Source organism: Porites lutea, chromosome 2, assembly GCF_958299795.1.
Source record: "Porites lutea chromosome 2, jaPorLute2.1, whole genome shotgun sequence".
In the NCBI taxonomy this organism is placed as follows: Eukaryota; Metazoa; Cnidaria; class Anthozoa; order Scleractinia; family Poritidae; genus Porites; species Porites lutea.
This window is the reverse complement of record NC_133202.1, coordinates 2,126,494-2,151,760: the sequence shown is the minus strand read 5'-3', so window position 1 is coordinate 2,151,760 and position 25,267 is coordinate 2,126,494. Positions and strand designations below refer to the sequence as shown.

Genomic DNA, 25,267 nt, shown 5'->3' with positions numbered 1-25,267 from the left:
TGAAGAAGTAAACGAAAGAATAAAAAAATATAAATATAGTTTCAACCCCTGAAGAAGGTTTGTTTTCAAACCGAAATATTGGGCAAATTTGTTAAAAATATTTGTTTTGTACTTCTCATCGCCTTGCCGTAAGGATCAGTTTGCAGTTTTATGATTTTTAGCGAAAGAAACTCGGTTCTGCTGCTAGCTTACTCGTAACGCTATTTTAGGAAAGAAACAGCTTCGGGAGATGAAGTCTTCACCACAGTTTCAGTGTTTTGCGCCTAAAGAGATTGAGAGTCTATATCCGCGAACCGGATGTTCAGCTTATAGCACCAATTGAATGCTGAACATTTTCGCTTCGAAGTTACGTCATGATCAGAGCTTCTGAGGCCATCACTGGTTACCAAGCCTAGATAGCATAGTGTAATTTGGTTTGTGAATTTTCTTTCTCAGTTAGTAGAGAACATTGTACTTTCATTGACTTGAGACAATTGTTTTTAAAATTTCTAAAAACAAACAACGTCAATACTCTTGATCTTTGGCCATCGTAGCTTGATAAAAAATAAAACTCAAACTACGGTGATGAACATCAGGGAAAAACCCATAGCGGGGGAAAATATGACTTTTAACTTGACGCGGTTTCGTATGCTTCAACATACATCTTCAGAAGTAACCGATGTTAGAAATAACAACAAAATTCAAACGTAAGATAAGTAATTAATCAATAGGAAATTAGAAACAATAATTTGCTAGTTACTGATTTCTTATTAGCAACGTTATTTCATGACTAGAGGTAAATTTTGCATCGCCGAACACTTGGTCAGTCTTGCAGTCAAACTCGCGCGCTCCAAAAGCTCTTCCCGTCCCTCGCGAGATTCCTTACGTGCGCGCGTGTTTGATACAAGGCCACAAATTTTCAGAGCAAAACGCGTGTAAACATGAGAAAAATAATTTCTCACACTGTTGAGACTGTGGTAACTGCTGGCAATGCACTTTACATTAACCGGAGAGCTGATACAAGGATAATTTTGGGTGTTTAGATATTAAATAAACGTTACTGAAATAAATAAACACTCACTTTAAATGTATCGATGCCTTTGGAGAATGTATCTTTGCAATGTAGTCCAGTAGCCGAGGTCGGAAAATTGTCGTTACGTTCAACCCACGGGTGAGAAAAGGTTTGATACCGGATTTTGGTAGAACAGAACCTTTTGTTCATTGTCTAATAATTTGTAAGGTCGATTTGTGTTATAGGTTTCGAATAAACGACGTTTTTATATCACACACATTACAGTCCAGCATGAAAACGAGGCTGGAGCCTGAATCGCCTTTTACTTTCCAATTCTTTGATTTTTAAAAAAATCGCTAAAACAGTATAACTTACCCAATGTTCAATATAACAAAGCCGATCATTATTATATTTTCTAGTCAACACTGTCACGTGACTGATTGCGTAACTCGCACAAGGACAAATTATTGCTTGAAATAAAGGAAAATCGCGCTTTTATCGTTTTTCTTCTTTCTAAGAACCGGTTATAAATATCTCTACTTTGTTATTAGTTGTTTTCCTTTATAAATAATTTGCAAGTAACGTTTCCAGGATAGATCACAGAAAAACATTTCAAGAGCGTACTGGGCACAACCACGCTTAAAACTTTACAACAAGCATTTCTCCTAATCTGTTGATTCAAGACGAGAGCGGCTGTTAAAGAATATATACAGTAAAATGTATAAGAGATCAGACACATTATAAGCGCGTGTGACTTCACGCTGCCTCGAACAGCTCGGGCACATGGTCCACCTGTGGATAGATAACTCTTGCAAGGCTTTTCCCCGACATTCCGGAATAGCTATACTGTAAAACCCCGCGTATAACAAAAGAACCTGTGAGGCTAAAATTTTCACTTTAAGGCCCCTCCAAGTAAGAACCTGTGAAGGCTAAAATTTTAAGTATTTGTCCCAAGATTTTCTTGGTATCAACTTTGAAATGGCATTTCAGAGAACTGACTGTGAGTTTGTTTGTTATGTTTTGTTAAGAACATATCTGCACTGTAATGCCTGTAGGCATTACATTATAGGTATACATGTAAATGATTTATATTGTATTACGAGATGATATTTGTGATAAAAAATTGGAATGAAATTCATATGAAAATATAAGAACCTATTTAAGAACCTTGGTAGTCTAAATTTGCTTTAAGTACCATTTATATAAGAACTTGTTTAGGCTAAATTTAAAAATCCAGGTTCTTATACGCGGGGTTTTACTGTAATCTCTGAGTTCTCTATATTAAGTCCTAGTATTCTATCAAAAACTTGGCTAAAATGGCGGAAACTCTCAAAATCGTTGGATATTGCACATATGCTGAACCCCAGAAGCGATCTGTCACTGTGACCGCGACTCTACTGCCTGGCTTCAGTTTCACGAAACGGAGACGGAAGTTCCGTTGTTCTGTCTTATGAAACAAGCTGAAACCGTTTTCTGGCATATTAGTGCGTGCTCTGTCACAGGTGCCACCGCAAGGATACTTGAATCGGAATTTTTTTTTTTTATTTCTTATAGCCTGGCCAAAAAATCCCTTTCCAAGACAGGCAATTAATAAAAATTCTTATTAACCTCTTTGCTGCGGACACTCCAACCTAGTATAATTTTCTGTTTGTGTTAATTATTTACGTTCATGATTTCCGTCACGCGAATTTAACTTTCCATCTCGTCATAAATGTTGACGGAAATAATGTGTAGTTTCAACATTAAAATACGTGAAGCACTGCATTATTGCGTGTTTCACCACCAATTTTAAACTGATTCGTAAATGTAGCTGAGATGTAAAACGTACTGAACTTCTGATAGAGTGCATGCTGCATGTTAAGTTATATACAGTCAAAACGAGTGTCTGCAGCGAAGCCTTAAATAAAGTGACGTCATTTTGGTGACCTCTATAAAGTGGGCACCTCTCCAATGCAGACAGTTCGCTCTGTCACTTCGGTGTCCTTATATGAAGAAAAGTTCAATTGTACGCGCTTGCTGGTGTGAGAATAATCACTTTTCAAGTTGTCAAGTGTAAGTCGCCTGAAAACCCGGGCTTAAAAGAAGCCATCCTGTTAAAGGTAAGTTTTGTTCAGATGTAACACAGAGGAATTAAGTGTTTATCACTCGCCGTTTTCTTTCACCAAACAGTCGAAACTCCCGCCCAACTAAGTTAACTCCGATCGCTAATTTATACGCCACTTCCACATTTCCAATAATGCACCTTATTTGCCCCTCAAAATTTTGCATAACCTTTGTTTGTCATTTATCCTGGGTATTACTAGACGTTCCTCCGCGCGAAACGTCCCTAGCGGCGAAGAGCGAGGAGAAACGGGTGTTTTCGTAGACTTCGTAGGCTAGGGTATTACAGCCGTCCCAAGAGAAATTGAAAACAATGCTTCTGCCCCGGGGGGGGGGGGTACTCCCATACACTACCTATACGGGTATGTGCCGCCCAACGGGGTCGTGATTTTGAAACTCCTGATTTAGAACGGGGTATCCATTTCAGAAGCGTTTTCTAGAACGGGGTATAAAAAATTGGGGATCACGGCTTTATCTTCTGCTTAAAATTGTTGCTGATTATGAAGAAGCATTTATTTGATGTATAAGTCGAACAAATAAAGAAATATTTTTTTAAAAAAACAGGGCTATTTCAATTTACAAACTTTCTAGAACGGAGTATAAAAAAGAGGCCCATTTCTAGAACGGGGTATCAGTCTTAGGGCGAATTCTAGAACGGGGTATAAAAAATTGGCCCATTACTAGAACGGGGTATCAGTTTTAGGGGAATTTTTTTTTAGGACGGGGTGCCAATTTGGAGTCCCGGGCGGCACATACCCACCCAAAAAATACCCAAGTGCCCCCCCCCCCTCCCGGGGCTTCTGCAAAATTTTGGGGGCAAATAAGGTTCAGTACGGGAAATGTGGAAGTGATGTCAAGCTAAGACGACTTGTTGTTCTCTTCAGTCTGGTACTGAGACAGCTGCTAAGAAACGATTCTTTCGAACAACAACTGAACGCTGGTGAATGTCGAGAAAACAGTGTGAGCCGCGTGACTCCACGCATGGCATGGTGTATGAAACAAAAAAAGGGTTCAAAAAATAAAGAAAACGTAATACAACCAACGAGGTCACTTACTGAATATTTTTGTCGTTCTATGTAAATATTAGGCACATGCATAATGAGGGTGTGGGATACAAGGAAAAATTGCTGAATGCTAATTTGCTCATAATTGCTAATTGGCTGACACAGATGGGATTTTTTCTTGATCACGAGGGCACTTTTTGTAACCAAGGTAAATCCTATGCTTTTCCACCAAAAATACGCCTTTATATGCTTTCCTTTCGAGTTAAGATGAGATAATCGATCGCATTTACGGGCAAAGTTAATTGTTGTTTTGTTAGTCTAAGCCCATTGCTTCATTGCCGTTCTCGTTGTCGTCGCCGTTGTCGTTGCTTAAGCTCCCTTATTACAGGCGACTCGCTCTCAGCCAATCAGCATCAAATACAGCCTCGTACCTAGGCCCGTTTGCGCTATCCGAGTTACAAGAGGAGGCTTGTAGGCGAATTTTCCCGACAAGCTTGACAGGTGACTTCACATCCGAAATCGCCGAGGACGACTGGGAACGAGGCTGCATCATCAAATAATAATCATGTCCTATCTTATAACAAGTGCCCTCTTGATTAACTAAAAATGTGCAGTTTCTTGGTGTTGCAGACGGGTGCTTTAACCATCACCAATACAAAAGATTAAACGGACAATGAACAATATCTATACCACATTACAATAACTATATAACCAATAATGGTTTCCGCAAAACCAAGATACACCCAAAAATGCCCTCTATCACCGTCGGTGATAGATAAGCATTCAGCAACTTTATTTTGCTCAGTATTCAATAAAAGCCTTAAAAGATAGAGACTTTTCTCTCAAAGCTAAACGAATCCGTCTTAGTGGTTATCTTGAGTAACGCTAAATTAATGGCTATGGTTATCTACTTTTGTATTGAGGGTGAAGTGATTCTGGCAATCTTTTGTTCCGTTTTGTTTTTCAGACCGCCGGATATGGCGCTTAATACGGAATACCTGAAATCTGCTCAAGGCATCCTCAAAATCCTGGAATTTGTAAGCGTTTATGTGAAATCAAACCTTTTATCATTAGATTTTTAGGACAATACTTGCAGTTTCGCTAAAACACATGCATTATAGGGGCTTTGTTCGGTAAGGTTTAGCGCAATTTAATTATCACACCAAACCTTTGTTTTAACACCAGGCGTTTGGAGATCTAGTAGATAAAACTGAAAACGTTTCCAAGGTTTTTTGATTTCTCAATGTTGAATTCATTGTATGTGCTTGGTGCCTGTTCGATAAGTGATGTAAAACTTAGGTCTACTCATAACCAGCTTTAATTTTCTACAAATTTCGACGTTATATTTAAATTCATACTTGGCTTGGCTTTGCTTTGCTTGGGGGAATAAAACAAAACGAAAATCATCTTCAGGCGTCATATTTCGAAAATGGTATATGAAGGTGTAAGTAATACTACGTATCTGCATTAAAAGGGAAGAATATTTGGCTCAACGTACATCGATATTTTGTTTAGCAAATAAGCCTCCAAGATCTCATAGGCTTACAACTTTTGTTTGTTTGTGTGTTAAGTGAACTAATGACTTTCACTCTCACATGGACATCAGACATATTTTGGATTGGTTTGCCTAGCTTGCGCGGCGTACCCTGAGCCGTCAACGAGAGCTAAAGGCACGAGCTTGTCTAGCGGGGGTCAGGAGCATGTGAAATCATCGGAAACGTGTTTCTTTCTACCAATCCTTAGAACGTTTTGTCCAATTTTCATTACCATTCTGTTAGTTTTCTGCACAAAAACGTACTACATCTACAACATAATTAACATTAAGGCCAGTTTACAAATTTATACTTTTTTACCATTTAAACTGGATTTCAGCGAAAACAACAAATTATAAAAAAAAATAAGGAAATCAGTCGTAAAGTGAGTTTTTGCGTTGGACCTATTTTGGGTTCATGATCATGCGCAGTAGTCCAGTTAGGTTATATGAAGGAGGTCAACGTCAGTACATGTTTCAAAGTTGCTCTGGAGGTTATGGGCATCTAGCCTCAAAATCAGTTAGCCTCGCCGACAACTCGTACAGCGTCAGTCGGCTCTATTGTCTTGTGCCTATTTGAGATTGCAATGTTGTTGCAGTGATCGGCAGTGGCTGCATTGACCTGGAATTTGCAAGCGAAATTAATGACGGGGCTTCTGAGCCTATAGCTAGCCCCTACGTTCCACGGTCCCTAGTCTCAAATTTTGTTTTGTTTCTGCCTAGTGTTTGGTTTCTGTTTTTTTTTATTCGGACTGATTGTTTGTATTTTTGTTTGTTTCAAAGATGACTATCTGCATAGCGTTTCCATGTCTGGTTGATTATGAACTTAAACAGACAGTCGTCTTCGGAGAAGGACTTATACCTCGAGCTTGGTTCTTCTTCTTTGTGGCGGTTTTCGTCATTGGCCTGTTAGCCGTCTTGTTGATATTCTCGGTCTTCGCGTTTAGCTTGACGGAGAAAAACTTGAACTTTGTGGTGAGTGTACTCAAACTAAACTGACCGACATTTTGGGTCCGCCATCTTTCATTTTTCAAAAATTCTGCTCCAAACTAAGTACCAAACTAAGTCTGAAATATTCAAAATCAATAGAACCACGATCTGAAAGTTAATACTCTTAGCTTGCATGTAAATTAACTTGTACAATATCGAGTTCTAAGCTCCGGTAACATAGCAGTTGGTTTTATCGTAACTTCGTGAAAAAAGGGTACTGATAGAATTGAAATGTGGTACATAAAAATATCCTCTCGTCCTTAGTTTTTTGAAGAATAAGTATCCTTTCTGTTCGTTCCGCGACATGTCACGTGACCACCTCACTGAGAATCGTAAACAGTAGGAAAAATAGTTAACGCAGGGTTTAAGTAAAGAAGTCAAGTAAAAGTATCTTTATTATTCATATTTAAAAAAATTCTGGCGCTTCACGTTTGGAATGAATGTCCATTGCATTCCAATAAAAAAAACTGTGAAGGCAAACGTCATTTCAAGGGCCCAAATTTAGTCATAAATAATAGTCAAATCAAAGCTTTAATTTGAAACTTTAACTTTTGACCACGTGACATGTCCCGTGACCATAAAAGAAGACTACGATTTGCATTTGGGGGAAGTTTCATCTCGTTGTAGGTGTCCGAGCGAGAGATTTTGCATAAATCAAGCAAATTTAGTTTAACAGTCTCCAAGTCTATAATTTGATGATTGGATGCTTTAAAGAGAACAAGAAAAATTACCCGAGAAAATGCTTTAGAACAACCCGAATCAAAATTTAACCCGGATTACCGCTTTTCGTCCTTAATTTAATTTCTTTCTGTTTCTTTTAGCTCTATATTTTTTCCTTCCTGCTGGCGTTGTTGTTTTTAGTTGCTTCTGTGCGAATGGCCGATTTCATGAAAAAAGAGTACGAACTGGCTAAAATACACAAGGCATTTGGATTCCATGGCCATTCCGACATTATTACGGTCTCAGTGGTAGGTATCTCAATACGACTATTTCATTTTGACTTTGAAGTTCCGTGCCCGGTCAGAAAGAGCAAAAAAGAACTGTGGATGTGCTGTGATATATTTTTATAGGTCAGCGTTAACTTGGCTTGCTATCAGTCCCTTCACCCCTTATCCCCCTCCCCTTCTGACCTTCTACAGCTCTTGCTTAAAAGGAAAAAAACGGCTGGTTACGCCCTTGACTGCTACGCAATTCCTTTCCACGACATTAACTTATATTGGGAGCCACTTCACCAAAAAAACTCCGACCCAGGCACTTCTCACTACCAAGCGGCACGTGAGATTCGAAATAAGTTGCAGTCCCCTGTGCTCCCGTATTCTGTTAGACTGATGGATTTTTTCGGTTATTGGCCAATAACTGTAAAAGAGATGTTGTAAAGGTTTCCTCACCAATCAGAAAACCGAAAGGCACGCAGGCACTCCGGTGTTCTCACTGTTTTAGTCGGAGGTATCCTAATAGATACTATTCTGACCTCATTTTAATTTGTATATACAATATTTCCCCTCCCCACCCCCCCCCCTTCTGGATTGGAAGGCGCAAAACTTGAGCATAAAGTACCGCTGAGAATCGGATTAGAAACCATGCCTCTATTCTGAACAAAACTTCAAACTATCTACCATGTACTGATCGGACGTCAGCTTCAGTTTGGTTGGAAGCTCTGTTCAGACTAACAGACAACGGCTCTTCTATCTCTTTTCGAAAAAAATGTTATGTCCACTTTCTCTGTTGATTAAAGATATCCCCATGTGCAATGCATCTGAAAGTACAATTTACCTGAATCGCATACACTTCTCACCAAAATTTGTTTAATCTTCTTTTTTAGAGTTTTAGCCTCGTTTCTACCTTCCTCCTTGCAGTCGATGTCTACCTGTTTTACAAAAAAAGGAAGACTGGATCAGCTAACGAAACTAGAGGACAAACTGAAGTTTAGATGAAACATCCCCTCAATTAGCATGCTACTAATTAAGGATAACTATTCTAATCAAGAGGCACGTTTTTCAAGGCCTCTCAGCTTGGACTTCGCACTTAAAGTAATCAGTTTGATTGGACCAGATTGTCCCGAGAAGGCATTTTATGTGGACTCCATGGCAATAACACATGCCGCGCTAGTAAAATACTGAAGTGCTGTAAGCTTTGCTGTTGGCCCTTCTCGTAGTGACATGTAGCTGTAATCACATATACCAATCTTCCAAAGTTTCTCTTCCGTAAAACGGTCAAATGCAATTATCGATAATAACCCAAGCCTTGATCGATAGCATAGTCGAAGGTGCGAGGATTCGATTCTGGGTTGTGAATTTTCTATTTTCGGTTTTTAGTAGAAAACACTTTCATTGACATATATATACAATAATAACAGAATAAAAACAAACAAAGGTAGCCAAAAGAAATAAAATGAAATAAATGTTCATAAGTTGCTAATGAACAAATGCCTGCTTAGTAAAGGGACGTTTGAAACGCGAACTCTTGGTCAGCGGCCTTGCCGTAGCCCCGTGTAAACAAAGATAAAACCTGTCGATAAAGCCAGCATAAAGAATGACACAAAGTAGAGATCACTAGAGAACTGATTAGGAGAATTAATAAATGAGTGTTTAGATTTTAGCCCTTTCACTGCCAGAGTGCTTGATGGAGTTTTGTAAGGTGACTCTAACTTTTGAGTCTGTGGATGAAATCCTACGATGTGACCATTCAAATGAAAGCTCTCTGCCTGCACTTTCACTAAGCGCTATTTATTTTTCAAAACTTTACAAAATGAAATTTGCAAACTTGCCCGAAATTTGCCTTTGGCTTCATTTGGCAGTGAAAGGGTTAATAGACAATTTTGATAGGCAGACTATCATTACGCATCATGTATCAACCATGTAAATATCACTTGTACAGTAACTTATTAGTGTAAGTATCGGCCATGTCAATGGGCACGTTCTAGCTCTTTTTCTTTTTCTGCTTGTAAGTTCTGTATAGTTTTTCCCTTTTGTTGTTGTGAATATTTTTCCATTTTTTTTTCGTTTTCTTGTTTCAAAAAAGAGTTCTTTGAAAAAATTATGCACTAAAAACTATTAAGAAGAATCAATCCATGCAGTGTGTAAATTGTTTTGATATGAACGTCTCTGATCAATTTTTGCTTCCAACCGTACCATGAGTGTAGATATAAGCAAGGTATTTCTGTTTGTTTAAACGGTATATTTCGAAGAGACCTTTTTTACTTGGGGACATCATCTTGGAAACGACAGGATAAGATCCTAAAATTTGAACTTGTCTGACTTATACTTATTCATTAATGTTTTTATATTTGGTACTTTTCAGACGATTTTCTTGCATGCAAGAAAAAAAAGGGAAAAACTCGCTCTTAAAAAATGACGTGGCCCTGGATTGATGACGCCGGCTTCTCTATCCACAGTGGCAGACTCTTACCAATGAGTTTAGAACTAAAAGAACAGCTGTACTGAATTGGAAAGATTAAGTATGAAAATTGTTTTGAATTGAAAATTCGAGACATCCGACTCTCTCAGCTCCTGGTCACGAAGGACCGTCTTTTGCTGACCATTCCTTTTTTAAATCTGCGCTCTATCACTAGTAAATATTGGTTTTTGTTTAAAATTGATTGTTTTGTCTCAACCTTTTATTCAACTTTTCTCACTTTCCTTATCCAACTGGGCCTCAGCCTCGACGGATAACATCCTCCGAGATCTCCATAATTTTTCCTATAATACCAAAGCCGAATTCAATAATTGTTTTATTATTCATTCAAAATAATTCCTAGTTTAAAAACGTAGCTGAAATGTTAAGTTCATCTTCGTTACAGTGCCCGTTTAGGGTTGTTCAGCTCCACAAATATTCTCCAAATAGCAGATGTCGCCCTTTGAGTTGTCTTCTCGCTGTTCTTCCCATGTTTTTGGCTATTATTTCGCCTATTTCTTACTCTTGAAACGAGTGAAACGTCCGCCACTAGGGACCTTAAGCATCGACAACAAAACGGACGACGACGACGCTTCGCAACCGAGGCAGACTGGGCCAAGGGTTTCGTTTTCGGCGGGGAAAACGAAGTTTAAGCAGTGCAGCTTCCCAGACGGACGACGACTTTATCTTTGCGAAGAACTTTGTCTTGTTACAGTCTTGTTAGAGCATTTAAAGACGTCCGTAAATTGCATTTTATAAGGTATGAAGATGGTTTAATCGACGATGGCAAATTCATTGTTCTTTAGGACCTGGAGTATTTGATTGTGGAGGCTTTCTCTTCGTCGCGCAGCTTTTGTTTTTGTTTTGAAATGAAGTTAAACCTGTATACCGATCTCGAACAGCTCATGACTTGCAGTTAAGCTAAATTTCGGCTGCTGAGGAGAATTCAGTGCTGCTACAATGTTTTCCCATACTTGTCCTCTCTCAGGGCTCCTCATAGCCACATCATGTTCCAGCTGAGTCCACTGGAAAATAGTTGCCTTTAATAGCGGCTAAAAACAACATGGGGAATTATTAAATCTTAGTACGAAAAAATGAACATTTATCCTATAGTACAACCTAGAATGCATGAGTAAACATAGGACCGTAAGGGAAAGAACAGCAGCTAATCTAAAAGGTTCGGAAGATAGCAGAGGAAAGCTAACTTGTCTGTCCGACTTGTTGTTCCGCCATCACTCAGGTTTTCAAACAAACCGAACCTGAAAAATAAATGCAAGTTAGCAGGCGAAGAAAACGACAAAGTGTTTAACATTTGGATTCTGCTAATCCACAAAGAATATATTTCGACTTGTACCGAATGACAAGGGGGAAAAAGAGTGATTTGCACGCAAAAAGTATAGTTTTATACTTACGTTTTAGCGAAGACGACAAACCTCCCTGAATTACGTCGTCGACGAAGGCTGGACGACGTTTTGACAACCTTACGCATGCCCAGAAGGTTCGCGCGGGAAAATTTCACTTCCGGTCGGCGTCGTCGTCCCATTTCGTCGTCGATGCTTAAGGTCCCTATTTTTGTTTTCACAACCAAAACAATTCAACCTCGTCCCCAGGTCTTCTCCGTTAACTGTGCATTAACCTGCAAGAAAGCTGCACTTTTGACGTCATCGGTTCATTAAACGTAAAATTCTTCCAAATTTGGTCATCAATAGCTGGCTATGGTGAATTATGCGTGCGCTTTGAGCCAATCAGAATCGGGGAAATCTTTTGAATGAATAATAATCGGTATTCATTGACACTCTTAAGTCTACAAGGCTCCCCCTTAAAAATACCGAGTACTTTACGAGGAAGACTTAGATAACAATGACCTCAACCAGGTTGTAGCGTTCAGCGGTTTTAGTGAAAACAAGGGTTTGGATCAAGGCGTGCTCAGTAAAAAAAAAAACTATTTATTTTTATAAATAAATAAATAAGTCTCGCGGGCTCATAAAACCTAGTCTCAGTCATTCTTATTTAAAGATTTTCTTTACGAGTTTTGGTAAGAAAAATTGAATTGTAGTCTGAAACATTAAATAAATCCTATGAGGTTTGGGGAGCTATCTCGAAAAGGTTTCGTTTAGTTACAGCTCTCATTTGTTTACTGTTGCATGAGTTTAAATGCCCTTTCAATATATAGCTATTATAATTAATACAAGGTGAAGATTCAAAACTATCTTATTCTTTAGAGGGAAGGTAACCGTCAAACTGTCAATTCAAAGGCTTTATCGTTGAAACGACAGAATTTCATGCCAAATACATACGACATGATCATTCTGTACTTTTTTTCTTGCATTCCATAAAATTAAATGGGATATAGGGTGACTGAAATATAAGGGAGCAAGGAAACACTGAACGGGGAGAGAGAGAAATTTTGAAAAACTAACTAAAAATTTTGAATATTTAATTTAGTTTCGCAATATTTAAAGTATATGTTATTGACATTGCTAATGGAAGTATCCGCTTTAACTGTTTGGTTTTTTTATGGTAACGACACTTTTTTGACTGACCGAATGGCGCTGTAGAATTTGTTTGTTCCCAGAAAACATTGTTGAGCATGCAGCCGATGCATAATAGAGAGACTTAATAGTACGAGTATGCATGGATCAAGCCTTACCTTATGCACTTCATTTTTGAGACCGGCGAAACGTTTTAATTACTTTGAATGTAATATCCGTGCGATGCTAAGTGCAACAAAATGTTTTGAGTAATTGAAAATACTCTTGCTTCATTGACACTTACGTTTCAACGGAAAGTTTTGAATTCACAAATCAAGCACCTGACAGAAAATAATTATATACATGACTAAAATCAGGCAACCTGCAGCCGTCCGCCTAGAGCTCTTCACTGCACTAACGTAGCAACAACGTAGCAAAAGGATGAACATGTCGTTAGATCTTCACGCATTGATGGTCTTTCACAACCAGCGCTTGTCCCGTGAACTTGCATCTCGTTCAATGCCGGTAGTAGTGGCAGAAACAGCTTTGGTATTGTTGGTTGCATTGAGCGCTTTTTTTGGAAACATTTTGGTTTGTTTAGCGATCGCTCGTAACACACGTCTCCACACTCCAACAAACGTTCTGATCTTTGCTCTATCATTGACCGACATTACCATGTCCATTTCCACTATGCCTTTGACGATAGGTGTTCTAGCGTCAGGACGTTGGATTTACACTAAAGGGATCTGCATATTCCAAGGTTCCTTCCCTTTGACGCTGGCAGTCATTTCCCTACAACTGATGGTTGTTATAGCAGTGAACCGATACCTCTGCGTGTTAAAACCTAACTTGTATCGGAGGGTTTTTACGTTGAAGAAATCCATTGGATTCGCAGTGGGAGTGTTTGTCCTAGCGTGTCTTCCAACGTTGTCTCCCTTGATTTACGCTCGAGAAGGCTACCAATTTCACCCAGGAAAATCTTACTGCGCCTTCGCAATGGAACAGAATTTTATCTTCGCGCTGTGCATGGGGTTGGCATTCATCGCATCGCCTTTTATTATCATGACCTGTCTCTACTGCCGAATTTACTGCTCGGTGAAAAACGCGGTTTTCCCGCAACGAGACAGCGACTGTCAGCCAGGAAATCCTCAAGTGCACATTCAGGAAGTCAAGGTAACAAAAACACTAGCAGCAGTTCTTTTTGGCTTTTCGTGTTGTTGGTTTCCCATAATGATCATCGACCAAATCGATATGAACAACCGCGTGCCGATGTTGCCGAGACGAATCTACTACATGTACGGTCTTCTTATCTACACGTCGTCTGCTATAAACCCGATTCTGTATGGACTAATGAGACGAGCGTTTCGCGCCGAGTACAAGAGAACCGTAACGTGTAAAACTGGCCGCACTAATGCTGAAGGTTCTCCAAGTCATGGGGAGAGGAGTGTTAGGTCAGTCCCCCGTTGAAAGAAATCTTCATTTGTTAAAAAACCTTTTCAAATGGCAAATGATCGAGAAAAACTTATGAGAGATTTTCTTCATTACAGTTCTCGCTGAGTACAAAAAAAAAAAAGAATCGAACTAACTTCGACGTTTAAAGTTTGACAAACCTAGCAAGCCAAACCAAGCTTGGCCAGGGGCACCCAACTAGAATATAGTTCAAGATCACTTAAACATAGCATTGTTAAACGTATTTTAGTATTTAAACGTTAGATATAGGCATATTTTTATCTTCTAAAATTTTTTCATCTGTTCGGATTTCCTAGCTGAAAGTCTAGTGATCCGAAAATTAAAGGGATCAAAACTTACCTTTTCGAAAACTTCAGCCAGAAAAAAGGCTCCCGAAAATTCTAGGTGACCTTTTAAGGGTAAAAATCCGTTAAAAATGGGCAACTATAGTAGTTTTTAGATTTTCGAAAATCCTAGGAGAGGCAGGCAAGCAAAAAATTGTACAACAAATGTTCCGAAAATTCTAGATCTCAAATCGTCTTCCGAACAGATATTTTTCCGAAAATTGTCGTTGGGTGCCCCTGCTTGGCTATATCTTCATACCGTCTTCTTCTTTGGTCTTAAAGAAGCATCATGAGTTATAATGTACAATTTAGGGAAGCATCATAGAAGAACATCGGAAGCAGAGGAATGAGAGCTGGTTCTTCGTAATAAATTGGTTTTACTGGTTTTATAACGATGAGTGATCATGATGAATCAGTGATAAAATTCAAAAATTATTTTTTGGTTGCTCGAGGAAACGTAGTAAAGCAAGGAATAGCCTACTCAAATGTCTAAATTATCAACTGTATATTATTTCCGTGTGTATACTTTTACTGACATATGAAATAAAGTACTTCGTTTATTGTTGACATTTCTTGTTGCTTTATTGCTTGAAGTTAATATCTTATGTATGAGTTTCCATCATTATTTAAGCGGACTCGGATATCAGCAATTTGTTTTGATAATTGAAGGAGTATTAAATAGTTCGGCTCTTTGAGTTTATATACTGTGCGCATTGAACAAGGGAAACCATTTTATCTCTATAAATTGGGCTGTTTACAAAAGGGTCAAAAGTAGCCCGCTGTATTAGTTTTTAAAAAAGCACACACCAATCGCTTTGTTGAATCGCAGATAAAGTTTATATAACGCAGCTATGTACTGTACATGTGGTAAATAAGTCTCGGTATTGTGCCAGCCGGCCTGTCAGCAATATGCACTTGCCAAAAAGTCATGACATAATTATTTATCGAGGGGAAACGACTCTTTAACAAGATTTCTTTCTCAGGCTGGTCCCCAAGGCAAGAAAGTTGTATTCTTAAAAAGGCAATGGTTTATTACATCACTGACATATTAAAAATGAAAAGGGAAGTTTTTCTATGATGGTGTTTCATTGGGGTAAACAACCGAGTAAACGAAGCCATTGTTAACCCGGATATTACTTTTTTCACCTTGTCCCATCAGTGGGTCGTATATTGCTCTGACAAGCATAATAAAATCTATATAAGCCCAGTATCCCAAGTCTTGTTTATATTAGATTGATTATTGATTGTTTGTTTTCTTTTGTTTTCTTTTTTTTTTTCATGCTTGAGGAACCCGGATTCCTCGAAAAAGTATGTTCGGGTCTATTAACTTAAATTAATGCTTCACCTAACCTACGTCAAAGGTGACGGGAAACAGCGCTGCGTAGCCTGCGAGCCGCTCCGGTCATTGCTTCTCTTCCTTCTTCTTTTTCTCGGCGGGTGAAACTAGAACTGACTAAAGCCGAAAAAACAGGATGTCTCGCAGGATACCAGGAGGGCTCAGGGCTACGTTCTGGTGTTATTGGCAGCACTGTTTTTCATTTTATTGCTTTCGAAACGAAGAACAGCCGGCTTTACTTTGAGGAAGTAGGTCGGCCGGAAGAACAGCTTGTTATTCAGTTGCTGCTAAGTAGACTACAAGAACTCTTCCAGTTAGGGACGGACCATTAGAAAATTTATGGGGGCGGGGGGAGGGGAATTTTCGAGCCGCAGGAATTATTTTTCGTTATCAAATTCCTTGTATGAATTTTTTTAGGCCATAGCATGAATATTTTTTTTTTTATTAATTGGCGTGCATGACTTTTTTTTCATTTAATTTTCCCTTGCGCGAATATTTTTTTTGTACTTCGCCCGCCCCCCCCAATAAGTCTTCTAAGGGTCCGTAGCCTGCGAAAACATCCGTTTCTCCTCGCTCTTCGCCAAACCTATTTCACTACGCTAGCCACACCCCAGCAAACACAAATTACAAACTAATAGCCTGCATAGCAAGGCGGTTTTTGTTGGGCGCGAAATAATAAAGGCGGGCGGGAATACATCGACTACATCGGCTTGCATTTTAAGATCTTCGCGTTTACTTCACGAACGAGCGCTATCGTAAACGCTTTTTTGACAACGCTCCCCCAAAAAACGGCTGCGAGGGAGACTAGATTGACATGTTTCGGGCCATGTTTTGTATACGTCCGGAACAAGATCAAATAACAGTCACAATTTTCAGCGATAATCAACCCCCAGCAACCAGCAATGATTAACCTCACCCATCTAATTGCACCATTGGGATTAGCCTGTGCCAGGCTCTCAAATAGTATGCGGTGGGGCTACATCGGGATTATTAATGATGTTACAGTTCTCAAGTCGATGATACCATCATCTGGGAACGCATCCGTATACCCCAAAATCCCTGCGCCCCCTCAAACGTCGCTTGGGTGACCTGTGCCCATCCTTGTTAGGGCTTACATGCAGGACCAAATCATTTTAGGAAAATGGCTGAATCTGGCATATTTTCAGTATCAAGAGAAAGCGTTACACGTGAAATCTCTTATTAGGCCTTTCCCGGACTTCCCTCTACCTGGCGTTTATTTAGGTGAGATTTCCCTCTTCTCATAGGTATAGTTAATATAACACTGTTTGTCGTAAGTTTATACTTAATTAACTTGCTCCGCCAAACTGTGTCGGTATCTGTCTTGTCACGTAGCAGAGACAACGAGACAAAGGTGGTCTTTTATCGACAAAAACGGCAAGATAAACATAGAAAATGTATGATGCTCATCCTACTTGGTTGTTTACGATATTTGTAATTATGGAAACGGCTTTACCCTCCTAAAGACCAATGGTTTTTTAAAATTAGAATGTAGCTACCAGCTAAGCCATATGATGTGACAAAGTGGCCATATTTGTTGACACAGTTATTCCGGAATGGATATTTAAGAGGCTGTCGTCAACAGTTAAAATATTAACCAATCACCCACGAGAAAATACAAATATTGAGCTAGCCAACCAAGCGTGACAATCAAACATTTGCATGTTGTTGTGTTCGACGCTGGCGAACTTTAAATTATATCTTCTGGTCTTCCCTTCTATGTTTTCTCTCCAAAAGAAGTATATTGTTGGAGAAAGTAACGGCTTAGTATTCCGCGATCTACGGACAAATTTATAACATAGTTAAAGAACTGCAGAGGTAAGAACCAACCTAATATTACAACTTTAGTGAAAACACATTACTGTATAAAATATTTCACTGTTCATATCTTGAATTATGTCACCAGACCAAAATTTGAGAGGCAAGCTCTGCTCTCTTTGGCAAATATAATGGATGGGCTGGCTTAGAGAAAATTCTTCCTTTATTACGTTAAGTTATTTTTTAAAAAAGACATGAAAGGACCCGATGATCTGGCAATAATCATATTATCACTCGTGTATACTATGAAATACATACAATGTCCTTGATATAGCGTGACCCTGCAAATTTATCTCCTTATACTGTGTGTTTACAACCATATTATCGCTTTTTCACTTTCTTCTACGTGACAAGATTTGACGTATTTCTTCAAGTTGGCTTCAATTAACATACTTGAAGCCAGCAAGGTCAAAGTTTCAGTGAAATAATCACCTTCTGAAGAAAACGCTAGCTTTTGTTTACACCGGCTGTTGGCTTAAATGAACAGATCCTTCGAGCAAACGTTTAATTGAACTTGGCAACTTTTCGACCCTATTAAAGGAGTGTTCTCTGGTAAACTCATGTGACACTTCCGCTTTCTTTCCGCGAACTACACCTTACATCGTCTCACGAAACAGCTTGCCACTCGAACTCGGACCACGAGACAAGCATTCGATCACGAGTAGTTCGGAATACGTGCACTTGCGGCATGTAATTTTTTTTACTTTTTTTTTTTAAACAGGATATGGCATCTAATTCATCCCCAGAGCCTCGCTTATTCGCCGATTAAATAAAATTTTTCGTTAGTCTACAACTACAGACTGACTTTTATATCTCAACTAAGTAGTTAGAGCGTTTTCACTTTACTTTGTTCACGCCGCCTTTTAGTGTACCAAACAAATTAAAAGCGACGTAAAGGAGGTCGACATGTTGTTACATCACGAAAGGGGGTTGAACTCTTTTGTCATGTAAACAATTTATGCAAAATACTTTGTTCCAATGAAGTTTTAAGAAACTTTGAGAAAAATCACATGGCAATTTTTTTTTAGAGTTCCTACTACGCCGGAGAAAAGACGAGGACGGATGCTTTGCAGTTGTTCTAATTTCAGCTTAGCTTTGATCCAAATATGTGGAACTCGTATGCGAGTTTCAAAGGGTCTTGTGTCGTTAATCGTTTTCCCTTGCTTAACGTCTGTACTTAACAAAAGAGGTTAATTGCTTCCATTATCCACTTTTGTCTAAACAACTTAATTAACACTTTTTGTTTTTCTAAGGGAGTTGGGCGATGCCGAGTTAGGAAGTGCTTATGATTTTAAGCCTTCTCAATCCTTTTAGTTTTGTGTAAATTGATGTTAAATCAGTATAAACGCATGGCCTTCTGACGGTCGCGAGCTATGAGAATGGACTCTCGGAAATCTGTTGAATTCTTTTGACAAAGTGGTAAAGATACTGTCTATTTTGCAGCAGAAAAAACAAATTGATAACAAGACAAAATTAGAAAGGGAACTATGCTGTTTCCAGAAACACCTCTGGTCCGTTACTATGTGACATCATACTGGCAGGCGGAGTGGGTCTAGAAACTTAAGTGGAAAACAACAAGATTCCCCCCCCCCCCCCACCTCCCCGCCCCTGATTTGCCTTTTTCATCCAAAACAGTTTTTGTTTTTTAAGGGATTAAAAGGTAGACCAAGATGAGTAGCAGTAATGACCCTGATGAGGACAGGCCTGCTGGACCCACTTTCAACAAAAGCTATTTTTGCTCTGCACAGGGATTCCTGAGTTGCGTTGAGAGTGTAAGTAGACTAAAGAGTACGGTCTGTTTAAAAACGGAGAGAAACAGTATGTCACACGTCTCCACCCCCTAGCCGTGGGGGTTAGCGGGGGGGGGGGGGGGAGACGTATGACATTTCAGACTAGTAGAATGCTGGTAGCGAAAAAATACAAGTCAGTGTAAGAGTGCTGTTTAAGATACTTGAAATACATGAAGGTTACTGAAAGTTTTCGAGTCGAGTATTAAACGAACAAAAAAAGAGAAATCTCACTTTTTAGCGTATCACAAAAGGGTAAACATGTCAATAACCTGCGATCGAGCAGTGGTTTCTTTAGGCCGGACTGGAGAAACCACTGCTCGTTAAGGGTAACAGTTCAGTGAAGCAGCAAGATCAGAAAACAATATATGGTAAAGCACGAGAAACTGAGCTTGGTCGGGCTTGAAATTAACAAATCACTTTGGTTTAACTTTTGATGGTCAAGAAAGTTGGCAGGTGGGTTAAGGCCGCATAAAGTGGGCTTTTTTAGAATCTCCGACAAAATCGAAGTCGCGACGGTCGCTATCGATGCAGCGACGACCTTAGAGATAAAATACGATCGCCTCGCCATTCCTATCAAGTCTGCATGAGAACGTTAGTTGTGCAATGAAGGCAAAGCTGCCAAAACGTGTGCTGCACAGTTTTTGTTTGCTTCTTTAAGCTGGTGCTTTCTTGATTTGCTTATTTCCTTCGTCGTTGTGGTTGCGCTGAGCTTGTTAGAAGCGTTACAACGTAAAACAATTCTTGCACCGATATGCGACGAATGTGCCTGAAAAACCGACGATTTGATGGAAAAAGCGAGACAAATCGACGTCGGCAGGCACCATACAGAGGCTCACTATTCTGAATGATGCAGTCATATTATCTCGTACCAAGACCTTTAATGTTCAAACTTACTTTAGAGAGAGATCTGAGTAAGGATGCAGATTTCTGCGTTCAAGCTAAATTTACTAATTTGATGACTAATAGTTTTTTTATGCATTTGTTTGCAGCTCTTTCTCCTGATCGCCTTTATCTTCGCCCAACTTTACAGCAATTTCTACAGTCCTCCCCATCTGCCTTTCTTCTTCGCCGTGACCTTTATCGGATTCTTCCTTTTGATCGTGTTTTACCTCTTCTTTCTTTTCTCCTTGGATAGAATGTACGACACGTACAACTGGTATCTTTTGGTGAGTACGTTTATGTCTATAGTCACAGGGAGAAGGGTAGAAAGTTAAACCCCATTTACACGTGGCACCGTGCTGACGATTTTAAGGCACGGCACTCCCAATTTTCGACGTGTAAGCGTATCGGTCCCAAATGTAATGTGGCACCAGTGCTCAAAAATTTAGGGGTGCCGAGACTACCTCCCAGAGGTAGTCTCGGCACGGGTAAACGAGGCACGGTGACAAAAATTTGGCGTGCCGTGCCGATTTTATTTAGCGCGTGTGAGTGGGGTTTTAGTTTCTCAGATGAAATATTACCTTCGCCCCTTCCCCCCTCCCCCTCCCTCTCCTACCCCGATCAGGAGCCAATAAACCGGAACTTGCAACACCCATACAAGATCTATGTCACGGCGTTTTGACGGACCGGTTTATTTTTAGACCCCTTTCCTCCTGAAAATGTAAGCTCCTCTCCGTCGATAACCGCCTCCGAAGAATGAAAAATGAAAACTATTAAAGTAGTATTTCAAAATAGCAGTTTTTGGTCTGTACATTTTGCTTACTGGGTTGTGAGACTTTTTGCGAGACGTTTTCAGCGCCGTGCTTAACATTAATGAGAATGACGATGATGACGATGATGATGATTCAACTCAGGGAATAATAACTGGTTAAGCAAAATTATCGAAAACGGGCAAATTGCGGTGGATAATAATTAACAATTATTGGACGAGGTTGAGCGAAATATCGTGATTTGTCTGTGGCGATCAGATCAATTATTTGCCTGAAGGCGAAGGCTGAGCCAAATAATTGATCTGCGAGACACTGACAAATCATGATATTTTGCGATAACCGAGTTCAATAATTTTTTTAACATTCGATCACCAAGTTTGTTTTCTTAATGAATATCCTTGGGAAGCGAAGCGATCTGCCATTTTTACGCAAGAGCGATCGCAAGAAGGAGAAAAGCACGTTTTCCTTTACGCATGAGCAGAATATTATTTGCAGCCAAACACTATTGGACGGCATTACGCATGAGCAGACCATTATTTGTAGGCAGTTATTTGTAGGTCGGGTGGTGGGCTCTTGGCCAATGAGAACAAAGAAAAATTTGCTTCGAATGATAATCACATTGAAAAGTTAAGCCCAAAGTAGTGTGAATACTGATAATTTATTTGTCTTGCTGTTATAGGACGTGTTTTTCTGCTGCTGTTTGACTGTATTTATTATCGTTAGTGCTGGGCTCCTGGCTCATGAAGCAAACTTCAAGAAAAGTCATGGAGACGACTTCACAAAGTGGTTTAGTGACCGTTTGCTCGCTGCCGTGGTATGTAAAACACTGCATTTTATTGAGTGCAAACTGTATTCAAAACTAAAACTTAATTGACTGAACACAACAAATCTTCACAAAGGGACCGTTCATTTTCATCAGGTAGCGGGTGCTGGTGGAATTTGAGGGGGGGGGGGCATGAAAAAAATACGACTTTCAAGGGCGGGAGCGGGGGAGGGTAAAAAAGAAAAAATATTGGGTTTAAAGGGGAGGTCACCAAAAAATTCCTTCAAATTTTGCAGTGACGGCAGTAAAATGCAAGAAAGGAGAAAAGCATACTAAATCAAACGTTTCATAAGGAAAAAGTAACAAAGTCAGTTAGTCATTTTTTCTTTGTTCTCTCTCTCTCTTTCTTTCTTTCTTTCTTTTTCTTTTCTTTTCTTTTTTTTTGGGGGGGGGTCATCTCAATTAGTTAAGGACTCAAGGGGGGGGGGGGAGGCACCCAAAAAATTCTTATGAAGAAACATATATCGCAGAAGCTACCCGTCGAATCCCAACACTGCTCCCCCCTCCCTTATTAAAAATGAACGGTCCCTAACACACATCAGGTGCTTCACTAACAGGCATCAGAGTTACGTGAATAACTTCACATTTTGTCTTCTGAGCACTTAAAGCCCGCTTTAACCGTAGATACATTCTGTTATCCTAATGTGTTAATGTGACCTGTCCTGAGAGAACCAACTAATCAGATCACGACGTTGAACAATGAAAGTTTGTCAGAAAAAAATCAAACAAACAAAGCCTATCGGATGAAGGAAGGCCTTTAAGTATGACTTATTGAGTTGAAAAGGCAGATACCTGTCTCCCTTTACAGGAAACCAGCCAATAACAGGCAAGACCCGCAAAAGCGAAGCAATTTACCAGGAGTGTCCCATGGGGAAATCGCTCTATGAAAAGACGTCTTTTCGTCCCTTGTCAGTAGTATAAATATCTAGTTCAAGCAAACTTTAGAAAGCAAGTGCTTGCTTGAAGATTAATCCTTAGTTGAATTATATTTTCTCCACAGGTAATGGCGTTTGCGGCTGTCCTATTCCTCATCATTGACATCATATTTAGTTTGTGGCAGTATCGGCTGATGTTGAAAGGTTTAAGAGCACGACGCTAAGTATAAAGTATTACTCATCAAGGTTTATCCGTAAAACTCAGTGGTCGTTCTTTAAATTATTCTGACTTGAAAATGTTGTACAAAGGATACTTGCTCGCCTTATTCCTCGTCGTTGAAACTTTTACCAGTTCTTCCGGATTCGGCAACGAGCGAACAAAATGAGCGAATAAACGATCAAACACATACGTGTAAGTCGAAAATAAGTAGAGGATATTACATGCCCGCGCGGGGATACAAATTTTTTCGAGTGCTGAAAGTATCTCGTATCCCCAAGTGGCCATGTTATGTTCTGTTTATTTTATAGATACTGGTGAAATTCCTACATAAAACACAACTTTGTTTTAAATTAATCATTTTCGAAACAGCAAAATAGTGCAATTAAAGTGGTCACCTATCGCAAACTGCCTGTCACAAAAATGTTATGAAACTCGGATATAAAGTTATAAAGGAGAAATAAAGACAATAATACTTTAAACTCATCGCTAATGATGAGCTTGGGAGCTGGTGCCTTAAAGGTTAGTGGGGGGCCAAATGCAATAAGCAGAGAGGAGGTATCCATGGCAACCCTGGAAGCGGGAACCACCCCAAGAGCAGCCACTAACCGGCACCGTCACACTGAATAAATTCAGTGGAGATACTTACCTAAGAGAATACTTACCTGAGAAAATACTTACCAAACCACCACGCAGGGAGGGAGGAGAGGGAGCAAGAATCCGCAATGATTCGCAAGAAGGCAAACATTGATCCGCTACTATCAGCAAAAATCCGCAATGATTCGCAAGAAGGCTAAAAATGATCCGCTACGATCAGCAAGCAAAGCTACAATGCAAAGCAACACTAGCAAAAGGGCACACAAGGAGCCCTGCAATTCCCCACGGGCCGCCCCGTAGGTCACATACTGAAGTGGGAGAAGACTGCTGGCCAACTCGCTCGAGTTTAACTTTGCCTAAATGATATTTAGCCACATTATATTTTCTGTTCCAAAAAGTCAAAATTCTAATGAAGAAGAGAAAAATTATGGTAGTAACCATAGCGACACCAATATCCTCACACGTGAAAGGTAAAAATAGTATCTTCACTGCGCGCGATGAAGATATGATTTTTTATTAAAAAGAAAAATACTGGTATTTCATCAGTATCTATATAATAAACTAACATAATTGCTCTCTTATAATTTGTGGATCGCCAAGCCCGCCCAATTAATTTGCTTAGTATTCATAAGTCTATTTCCGAATTTGTTTTCCTATGTGTGTATTGTATGAAACTGTTTACCACACGGTACCCAGTATTTACCAGACTCTCGAAGCCTTTATACTATTGGATTTTTATTGGAATTAATCGTGACTTCGATAAAACAGTGAAAATACACCTAAACGGCCGTTAAAGTACATTTTACTGTCATCGAACTTACGATAACTTCCCATGCAAATCCTCATAATCTGGGTTGTGAGCCTGGGTGCCCTGTTTGTAAACTTTGACCCTCGAAATCTGTAGGTAATAATGGTATTTATTAGCGAATTAGTGATATATGCTTTTATAGAAAGTCAATAATTTTATTTATTCAGTTGAAATTAAGTTTAAGTAGTCCAAATATCGGTAATTTGATTTTGGTGTATAAAATAGTTAATATCAATATGGTTATTTTGGCTTTCAAATGTCCTACGCGTCGCCATTTTTAATTTTCATGACGTAACGTCGTTCTCCCTTCGGTGCTTTTTGATTCACTTAACAATAGAGGCTACAAAAAACGTTGTAAAAATTAAAATGGGGGCACTGAATTGGCAAGATGTTGCTGTGTATTGTCGCGTATTTAGAAATCTGGCCAAACGTATACGAGACTGTAAGATATGGTCAAGTCAACTGAGTAAAGTCATTTTTTTATTGTCTGGAGGTTTATGAGATTTTTCTATCGCATGGTGTCTTAAATTTGCTAGCCTAGTCGAAATTAAATTTTGTACTGTAGTTAAATATCAGGATAGTAAAGCAAAAGAAAATACTGAGGAAACAAGATGTTAGTGATGTTTTGAATAAAACTGTACATTTTTCAAAGCTACGCAGTGTAAAGTTTAGACTAGTTTGACTTTGTTTATCTGGCCTTTCAAAGTTATTGTCGCTCGTTTTCTTGAACTGCTTTTAAAAAGAGGGTCCCGAAAAGGGCGGAGCAAGCATAGTAAATATCACGTGGTTGAGAAACCTCGTCCCAGCGCCTTTCCCTCTCATTTTCGAAAGAGCTAAGCCCTGGAGACGAGGTTGGTGATCGAGTTGCAGCATCTTAAAATTTCCAATTTCTTGATTACAAGACAAGACATCATGACAAGACGTTGAAAGTTCAAGATCTCTAACCGGCAATGATTGCAACGTCACCTCGTCCCTTTGTCTGATTCTTGCCCTTCCCGGAGTCCGTGTTATTACTCCTCAGTTGCTGAAGACAGTAAAAGCCTGAGAATAAGGCCAGCGACGA

The 25,267-nt window shown here is 39.4% G+C and overlaps 2 protein-coding genes and 1 long non-coding RNA gene across 5 annotated transcripts; all 3 read left to right on the top strand.

Moving 5' to 3' along the window:
- The first annotated feature begins 6,411 nt into the window (after positions 1–6,411).
- On the top strand, positions 6,412–8,649 carry LOC140926481 (uncharacterized). Its single transcript, XR_012164434.1, has 3 exons — positions 6,412–6,601; positions 7,438–7,584; positions 8,439–8,649. It is a non-coding gene; the product is annotated as an uncharacterized lncRNA (long non-coding RNA).
- Positions 8,650–12,927: 4,278 nt separating this feature from the next.
- LOC140929177 (beta-1 adrenergic receptor-like) lies at positions 12,928–13,947 on the top strand. Its single transcript, XM_073379044.1, has one exon. It carries the CDS (start codon positions 12,928–12,930, stop codon positions 13,945–13,947), a length of 1,020 nt encoding a protein of 339 aa, XP_073235145.1.
- A 2,806-nt stretch (positions 13,948–16,753) lies between these two features.
- Positions 16,754–24,692, top strand: LOC140927369 (uncharacterized). Of its 3 annotated transcripts, none has more exons than XM_073377005.1 (5): positions 16,754–16,851; positions 19,096–19,217; positions 20,225–20,401; positions 21,564–21,698; positions 22,708–24,692. In XM_073377005.1, exons 2-5 carry the CDS (start codon positions 19,116–19,118, stop codon positions 22,804–22,806), a joined length of 513 nt encoding a protein of 170 aa, XP_073233106.1. In that variant the 5' UTR covers positions 16,754–16,851; positions 19,096–19,115; the 3' UTR covers positions 22,807–24,692. The 3 variants fall into 3 exon arrangements, with proteins under 3 accessions (XP_073233106.1, XP_073233105.1, XP_073233107.1); XM_073377004.1 differs by lacking the exon at positions 16,754–16,851 and adding an exon at positions 17,257–17,445; XM_073377006.1 differs by lacking the exon at positions 16,754–16,851 and adding an exon at positions 17,940–18,135.
- The last annotated feature ends 575 nt before the right edge of the window (positions 24,693–25,267 follow it).